The 9,079-nt window shown below is 41.4% G+C and overlaps 1 protein-coding gene across 2 annotated transcripts in view; it reads left to right on the top strand.

The window, feature by feature from the left end:
- Positions 1 to 1,129: 1,129 nt before the first annotated feature.
- UTP20 (UTP20 small subunit processome component) overlaps positions 1,130 to 9,079 on the top strand; it is a 59,740-nt gene continuing 51,790 nt past the window's right edge. For both annotated transcript variants that reach the window (XM_083698511.1, XM_083698510.1), the window contains exons 1-7: positions 1,130 to 1,356; positions 2,080 to 2,160; positions 4,403 to 4,469; positions 6,071 to 6,203; positions 6,782 to 6,970; positions 7,441 to 7,522; positions 8,796 to 8,933. In XM_083698511.1, coding sequence (XP_083554637.1) covers positions 1,312 to 1,356; positions 2,080 to 2,160; positions 4,403 to 4,469; positions 6,071 to 6,203; positions 6,782 to 6,970; positions 7,441 to 7,522; positions 8,796 to 8,933 — 735 coding nt within the window. In that variant the 5' untranslated portion in view covers positions 1,130 to 1,311. The remainder of the gene's footprint in view (positions 1,357 to 2,079; positions 2,161 to 4,402; positions 4,470 to 6,070; positions 6,204 to 6,781; positions 6,971 to 7,440; positions 7,523 to 8,795; positions 8,934 to 9,079) is intronic.

Genomic DNA, 9,079 nt, shown 5'->3' with positions numbered 1-9,079 from the left:
AAGTGGGGTTAGGATTGCAGCCTTCAGGAACAATTTTGAAGTGTCTGGTGCCCAAACAATTGACCTGGTAAAGTCAGCACTAACTGTTCTCCTGCAGCCCTGTTCAGATGACTGCTTAGAACTGGAGGTGGTATTACCCTATAACCATAGTGTGTGGACATATTAATCTTTATTGTCTCAGCATGGTCTCTGATTAAACTATTTTTGCATTGTTTTACTTTTATAGCACTTTAAGCAGGGCCTGCCCAAGACATTTCTGCACTTGGGGCAATCACAAAACAGCTCCCTGTCCTTCTTTACCAGGGAAGAAGAGGTGAGTGAAGTTCTACATCAGGAACAAGGAGGGGAATAAAGATCACCATGGGATATGCTGCCATTGTGGATCCTGCTGCCTGAGATGGTCACTTCACCTTGCCTCATGAGTGGGTTGGCCCTGACTTTAAGCTCTATATGGAAAAGGCTAAAAGTAGATTCCACAGGGGTTTACTTCTGTAACTGCACTAGACACGCGAAGATTTTGATATGTCAGTTAGGCAAGACTCATGACTTCCAGAATATTTTTATTCAATGAACAAACAATGCAATAAATATTTCTTTGCAGTGTGTGCTATCTACTCCAGAACTACAGTAAAATTCATTGTGCACGGACGTTTCCCCCTCCCCATACAAATGTTATTCTGCCAGCAATTATGTGGTAGCTCAGTGAGAAAGCGCAGGCAGCCTCCAGTCGTTTAAAGTCATTCAATATTCTTTCCAGTTCTTTAAAGGAAACAGACGGGATACTGGAAGAGCAAGAAAATGCCTTTCCTATAACAACCAGATGCTGGTTTTCCAACACAACCAAATACTGTACTCATATAAGCAAGTAATACACAACCTCCGCTCCTAAAGATGGATGGAAAGCATTAGAGGAAGTACAAGAAATACAAAATACGCGAGAGAGAAGTATATACTGTACAGCCGCAAACAGCTTTTCCGTTCCCACTTTTTATTTGTAGACTCTTTCTTTCTCTGGTTCTGAAGCAAACTATTTTGCAGCTGCAAACTCCACCTCCCCGGGCGTCGTATTCCTCCGCCCCTTCTAGTTTCCACAGACCAATCAGCTTTCACTCTTTCCTTTCCCCCCCCGCGCCTCACGTGACAGCCTCATCCCAGAATCCTCTAGCCAAGATGGCAGCCCCCAGCTAATAGTGCCGCACGTGTGCATATGTTTCTCTTTTTTTTGGAAAATCGAGCGGACTTAAAGTCGCTACTTGTAAAATATTCAATCTCCACCATTCAAAAGGTAGTTTGTTGCTAATTCACGGAAGCATGAAGACCAAATCGTCCTCTCACAAGTCCGAGAACACACACAGGGTAAGATAAGGGACGGCGGGGTCGGATGGGGTGGATCAGAAACACGGACCTTTTAAGAACTCGGCTCAGCGCTTCGGTTCGCCGAGCTGGCGAAATAGTACATTTGATATTCAGTTACATATCACTCTAAAAAGCCATTGGAGTAGAGTGGTACAGAAGCAAAAGAAGTTGGAGAGCAGCGCAACTTTTTTTTTCCTGTACAAGTTTTGGAAATCTGTAGTTACTGCAAGCAAACAAACGGCACCACACAAAAAACCTTGCTTATGCCCTGGGCAGTCCAAAATAGTAACTGTGTGTAGCATCTGCTAACAAAACAGCAGGAAAACTATCAATGTTCTTAAAGTATTTTGCTTGGCTCTGAAACCTTACCTTGTCCTACTGTGTAGTGTTGTGAAGCGCTGCAAGATTTTCCACTTATTTGTGGTGTGTCTCTTGTGCTTCTAGCACACTGTAAATTGCAGATAATTCTTAACTATGAATATGGAAGATCCTGCAACAGTACAGAAGATTAGACAACATTTTCTGATTTCAAATAAGTTGTCAGTCCCAGTTGAGTCTGATTTCATTCAATTCTATGGGCTGTACCATGTGACTATGTATGAAATATCATTAGGGACAGCCATATAAAATCTTACTCTTTGGCAACTTCTTGTAAGCCTGATGTCTCAAAGATAACTGAAAAAAACCCCAAGAAACTCCTGTTTGTTTATTACTTTTTTACAGTTTCTCACCTTCTCAGAACGCTTAAGCAATGTAAATATTGACATTATTCATCGCATTGACAGAACAGGGAGCTATGCTGAGGTAAGATTAATGTAGTTGTTTTTCACCTGTCTAGGTGTCATCTTATTCAGTGTTGGATGTGGGTGTTGAGGTGCTGGGAGCTCAGTTACAGGATGCCGCCTAGTTCTGAGCCACGGTAGGGTCACCTGACATGGGATGAAGAGGGTGGTAGACATTGTACATCCTCGCATCCATTTGATCTAGTTACCTGCACTGGGGTGGCTAATTTATTAGCTGCAGTGCTAATTTACTACAGATCCTTTGTGACCCTTTAAAAAAAGATAGAGAGCTTCCTGCTGGGAGCAGCATACTTGGAACTGAAACAGGCATTCATTGATAGAATAGGTGCCTGATGTGTTGTGTTTACAATTACCATCACTGGTTATATCTGAACTTGTAGCAATCAATACAGGGACTGCCACAGTAGAGTTCTGGCTTAAATATCTCCACTATATCAGTTTGTTAGGCCCTGACAAAAGCTCTATGATTACTCTAGAAAGCCCTTATAGGGAATAACAATTATTTTCATTGTACAGATGGGGAACTATTACAGAAAGAAATATTGTATACCATCATGCCACATCTCAGCCTGAAACAATGTGACACAGCAATGTCTGAAACAGTACATTGCATGCAGACCCTCCCTCCCGCTTCTGGTGATTTGGCTGCAGTTAATGCAACACACATGGGGATCAGCTTCCTTTCTCTTTCTGTTCTGTTATGCTTGTGGTTTTTGAGCAGCTTTGTGGCCAGTCTACTGGGAGTTAGGAAATATGAAATATATAATAAAATATTAATAATGACCTTTGGTTTTTGTCAACATTTCCTGCAAGACCAGCCCTTTGAGATTAGGGTGTTGCTCTACCAGTGCTGTAGTAAATATTTTTCCTTTCACAATCAACAATAAATGTTCTGTCTTTGTATTTGTTAACCACACTCATAGTGTATTGAGAGTCATGGGAGCAAGGTCAAGGTTGTTGGGTTGTATCCAGTGAAGTTGTTCTGTTCATGCAAGGACTTACGCTTGCACAGTGGAATTTCCCCTTCCTCCTTCCTGTGTACAGATTCAGGTGAGGAGCACAGGAAGAGGAGAGGGAGGAAAAGTTCAATTGTGCATTTCAGTCCTTGGGCAAATGGGATGACTTTGTTGGATACAGTCCATTGTATGTTGCTCTTGTCTTGTCCATAAGCCATTTTTTTTTTGTATGGTGGCAGCCAGACAACCCAGTTGCTGAAACAGATCAGCAATAGTATGTGAATTTACCTAGAGTCCTGTGTAGTAGGAAAATAATAAATAGCTGTTAACCTGTGTATGTAAGTCAGAGTTACTTTTATTTTCAAACATGTTTTGTTTCTGGAGATGTGAAAAGAATGATTCAAAATATGGGGAAAACTTCAACGCATACTTCATTTACTTTGTTCACATTATTTGGATTGTTTGCAGTGTGTATTGATACATATGCATGTGTGCTTAAATTAGGCACAAGTTTATACAAAGAGCAAATAACCTTGACATGCTGCCTTTCTGCATGAGAGATTGTGCATTTAGCCTAGAAATTGAGAGACTCAGCTGTGACTCAAGATGGCCCTGATTAGAATCTTGCCTCTACCATCAAATCACTAGGTGGCCTGAGATAAGATGCTGTCTCTCCACCTTGCCCCCATCCCATCACCTGAAATGGAACAATAATACCAGTTTACCTTACAGGGTGGTTCTGAAGATTGCAACTAGATATTATAGGTCAAGTAAGTTGAACATTCAAATATATCCTCCCTTTTGTGGGCAGCATTCCAACATAGGATCATCCATTTGCAACTTCAAGTGGTGTAGTCTTAGACAGGTCTGTTTGTCCATTTGGGGTGCTGAATTTATATATTGAGTTGTTATTTGCACACATCAGTTCTAATCCAGAGAAGGTATAGAAAGTTATATTGTCTGTACAGCCCCTTCCTACAGCTCCACTGTTGTTGGATCATGGCCATCTGATTGTAATATGTGATTACCAGCTGTATAAGAATTGACATGTTTTTCACAATTTCAGTTATTTTCAAATGTTATAATTGTTTCTAGGTAACAGCTCCAGTTTTGCAAACACTTGTGTGACTGTTTAAATGAAAAATGGAATAATTCAGTTGTGCTTCATACCTCATAAGTATTGCACCACCCTACAAAGGCTTTTTACTTAAGCATTCCTTCAATAATCAAGCCTGAATTGCTCCATACAAATATATTTTAACTAATATACACTCTTGATTTTGCTAGGAGGTTGAAACATATTTTCATGAAGGACTCGAGAAATGGAGGGAGCTGAACCTTACTCGCCATTTTGGTATATCTTTTCCCCAAAATATTTTGTATTAATGCTTCTCATTGTGTGTTGTATAAAAGTGTTGCTGTTTTGTTGGAAATGTATGCAGGGAGTAAGGGTTTGCACACAATCTATCAGTTAATACACAATTAGTGATATGTATACATTTCGAACATGGAGTGCATCAGATGAATATGCTGTGCTTTTCCTGTGCTGATTTTTGTGCAATTTTCAGTGCTAGATTAGAGGTGGCAGGACGTTTTGTTGATGTTTCCTGCTGTTTAACTTAACATTGATATAATCAACACAAGTTCTTCAGTAGCCCAATCCCATCAGTTGTGCATCAGTGCAGTATCATGGCCTGTGGTCCACGTGGGATGATTAGGGGCATTATACTAGCATAGGCTAGCCCTTCTACACTACACTACACTACACTACACTACACTACACTACACTACACTACATGGGACAGCATTAGCTGGAGAGATTGGATCAGGCTTGGCAATGATGTGCTAAAGTTCTTTTGGCCAGTGCTGTACCCACAACACTACTGCAATGCTGTGTACCTGACAGTGCAGCAAAAGTGAGACCCCCCTTGGTGGAATTGTTGTGTTAGGGAAAATCACAGGATTTCAGTGGGAGATCACAGGATATGCACAGAATGGAAATTAAGCTGTTTGACAGTCCCAAAATGTTTGCATACACAAATAGGATGATCACCCCTATAGCATTGTAAGCATAAACCATTATGCACAATAAAAAGGCTTCCGTATGTCTCTCTCTCTCTCTCCTCTTCTTCCTTCTTTTGTCACAGTGGCACTTATCTGTTGGATGGCCTTGCAAATTCACCCCAAATCCAGCATTGGGTTCTAGATGAACAGTGCTATCTATAGTCATTCCACTCTATCTGCAGTTGTGGCTTTGCATTTTCCAGTAATGAGAGAGGAGGGGTGCAGAAAGTTGCTAACGGTGTTCCTATTCTTCACTTTTACAAAGCTTTCATAAAATTTCAGCAACAGTTCCTTGCTTCCAAAATAGATATTTTAGTTTTCTTCCTTGTGGAACAAGTATTTTCCAGTCGTACCTCCCAGCCAAAAGCTTTGCCACAGTTAATCCCTTGTTTGCTCACAATAATTAGAGTGTGTATATGTGTGTATGTATGAGAGACAAAGATGGAGAGAGAAATTGGCACAGAAATCATTTGACCTGACAAGCCACTTTTAAAGCTTCATGCACAGTCAGTTCCTTCTTTCCCAGAAAGGTCTAACCTTTGAGCCTGTGTTTTGAATAGGCTGTTGTCACGCAAGTGAGCCATGCTAGGAGCTGTGAGGGGGTGTCCCCATTATGCATTACGGGTCTTGCATGCTGGGATTGTATTCCATGGGTGTATGGTTTTTTATCACCTGCTGGCTTTGAGCCTTTAAAGCTGGGAGCCTTGTGATATGAGCAAGAGCTGGAAGGCACGGGTAATGCATGCTGGCCATTCTTTCTAGGGTCTAATGCTGATGCAATCCTGTATACACTAACCTAGGAGTAAGTCCTGCTGAACTCAGTAGATTAGTGTTCCTGAAACTCCATGAAACAAATCATTAAGGTTTTTTTGGTTTGCTTTTTTTACACAGTGACATTCTACAGGCAGGTAGTCAACAAATGCCAGTCTTTCAACCAGCTGGTGTACTATCAGAATGATATTGTGCAGAGCTTGAAAACCCACCTGCAAGTGAAAGATAGTCTTGCTTTTCAACCTCTTTTGGAGTAAGTACCTACTGCAGTATCTAAAATAAACCTTCTGAGTTTCTGTTCACTGGGGGGAAAGGCCAATGGTGCATTTGTTCTTTTTAGTCCACTGGGTATCTTTGGGCAGTTAACTGTTTCTCAGTCCTAGCACTGGCAGAGGAAGAGGAGTGAAGGGGGAGCACACCACCCCTGGCAGCGCGATCCCAGTGGGGTGCCATCGCAGCTCTCCCCCCCCCAGCACGCTGGGTGCTACACCCCCAGGATGCACGCCAGCCCCACTCCCGTCTGCTCTCCGACCCCCCCCCCCCCCCCCGGTGCCAAAGCATGAAGCTCTGCTACTCAGTCCTAGGCTCTCTTTTCCAGAGTGGGAATGATACTAACTATGCTCATCACACAGGACTGTAACAAGGTTATGTTAGCTGTGATGAACTTCAGGAGTACACTGGGCCATACGATATACAAATACATTCACTTGTGAGCAGACCACGGGACAGTGAGATTTCCCCCAGAATTATTTGAAATCATCATGGGATGTGTGTGTTCAAATTATAATGTGGCACCACTCACATTTTCCTGCTTTATGTATCTCAATACAGCTTAGTGGTGCAGCTGGCTCGCGATCTCCAGACAGATTTCTATCCTCATTTCCAAGACTTTTTTCTGTCCATTACAAAATTGTTGGATACCCAGGACACGGAGCTGCTAGAATGGACTTTCACCTGTCTTTCTTACCTTTACAAATATTTATGGAGGCTGATGGTGAAGGACATGTCCAATATTTATGGGTAAGCTTTTCTATAATAATAACAACAACAACAACATGGCCAGTATACGAGTCTTATTCTGCATCATTTGTAGAATAAGCAAATAAACTCTTCTTTATTTGAGTTAGACTAGAAAAGCTTTTGATCCCTTTCAGTTCTGATTCTTATAACCAGTGTGATAGCTAGTGGCCCTGATTCTGTGTGCACACATTAGCAGCATATTTCTTTCCCTCTTCCAAATTTAATGAGAAGAAAATGATATGTTCATTGGGCAGTGTGGTAAGGGAAGCAAGAATGCCCATCATGTTTACTATTGGTTTGTCTGCAAGGCTCTGTATACATGTTCTACCACTGAGCTATGGCCATGATTAAATCAGTATAAAATATGTGTTAATAAATTTGCTTTGCGTCTGATGATGGATTCCAGGAAGCATTGCTGGAGAAATGAATTGATCCTGCATGGTTTTTATATTTGAATGTTGTACTTGCAGATTGTACAGCACCTTGTTGGCTCACCATAAAGAGCACATCAGAAATTTTGCAGCAGAAAGCTTCACCTTCCTGATGAGGAAGGTAAGTGATGTTGGGGCGGGGGCAGGAGAGTGTAAAAAGAGAAGTGCCTTCTGTTCAAGTTTACCAGCTTTAATATTTAACATAATACAAAGTGTTACTAGGCATCTCTAGTTTGAAGGAAATGACTGTCATCCATTTAGTTCAGTGTACCTATGAAACTGCTTTATAGTGGCCCACTTTGTATGTCACGGTAAACCATAGGCAATGATTTGTCATGGGTGCGCCTTTCTGGGCTGTATTCTCCCTTAGTGGAAACAACAAACCATGATCCCTACTCAGCACTGCATTCAAACCAAGGAATGTGGTTTGCAAAACCAGTGAGTCAATAACAAACCTTTGCTATTGATTGTGGGGTGCTTCGTTAAGGAATGAAACAAACCACGATCCCTGGTTTGACAGAATGCTAAGCCATTTATCTCCTCCATGCTAGTTAGACCAAGAGAGGAAACAAAACAGACCAGTAAGGTGCAGTCGTGGTAAGCCATTAGCTATAGTTTATTGTGACATGCGAATAAAGCCAATGAGGGAGACCATCTAGCCAACATTGTTACCTTTAACTAGTAGCAGCTCTCTGAGGATTTTCCTATCTCATGTTCCCTGACACCCCTATACCAGATAGCAGAATAATAAGAAAAAGCAAAACTTGGAGTAACTTTTCTGACATTAGTTTACTGGTCAAATGCTGAACCACTTCCCCTGAAGAACACAAATGTTTGAAATGTATTGGGAAATCTGATGACCAGTTTAAACAAATCCTCTTGCACCTATCACCTTCGTGTTTTGTCTTTGCGATAGTGCACTCCTTTACTTTATTGTTGTTAGGGTGCTATTTAAGCTGGACCTTTTAGGCTGGTCAGTTAATGGCTTTGGACACTTCACTGGTTTATATTTTGTTCTGGCAATATGGTTGCCACTGGAGAGATGTTTGCTCTTGGCTTGCATTGCTAGCTGCTCATGGGTAAAAGGCTTGTCTGCATGCTTGAACTGATAGCAACTCTGCTGGGGAACTGGTAGTTTCCACAGCACGATAGCCATCAGTCTGCAAAACATGGACAGCTCAATGTAAAAAGAAGCTCGACCAGTGTAACATCAGAAGACACTCCCAAGTTCCTTAGAAGGACAGGTAAAGTAAGTAACTAATACAGGCTATGGTGCTTGAAATCTACTTTTTTCCATTTAGTTTATATACATTGTAGGGGGTTTTAATTAGCCTTTCTAAGTAGTATGTATGAACTGAAATAAAAGGGGTGCAAACTGTAATTTTGTTTCCTAGGTTTCAGACCAAAATGCTCTCTTAAACGTAATGTTCCATGACTTGGAAATGCACCCAGAAAAAGTAGAAGGTGTCGGACAGCTGATTTTTGAGACGTGCAAAGGCGTTAGGAACATGTTCCATTCCTGTGCTGAAACGGTAATCAATCCAAGTGCATGAAGCAAATGGAAAATTATAAAGTGCCTGATTCAGTAGTGAATTTTTAACTTGCTTTCATAGATGATTGGTCTAGGTTGTTTTGCCCTAAATTCCCCCCTCAACCCAATAGACAAATAGCAAGTTTA

The sequence above is a fragment of the Podarcis gaigeae genome, assembly GCF_964106915.1.
Source record: "Podarcis gaigeae genome assembly, chromosome: 10".
Taxonomy (NCBI): Eukaryota; Metazoa; Chordata; class Lepidosauria; order Squamata; family Lacertidae; genus Podarcis; species Podarcis gaigeae.
Note: the sequence above shows the minus strand (reverse complement) of the source record. Positions and strands in the feature narration are given on the sequence as shown.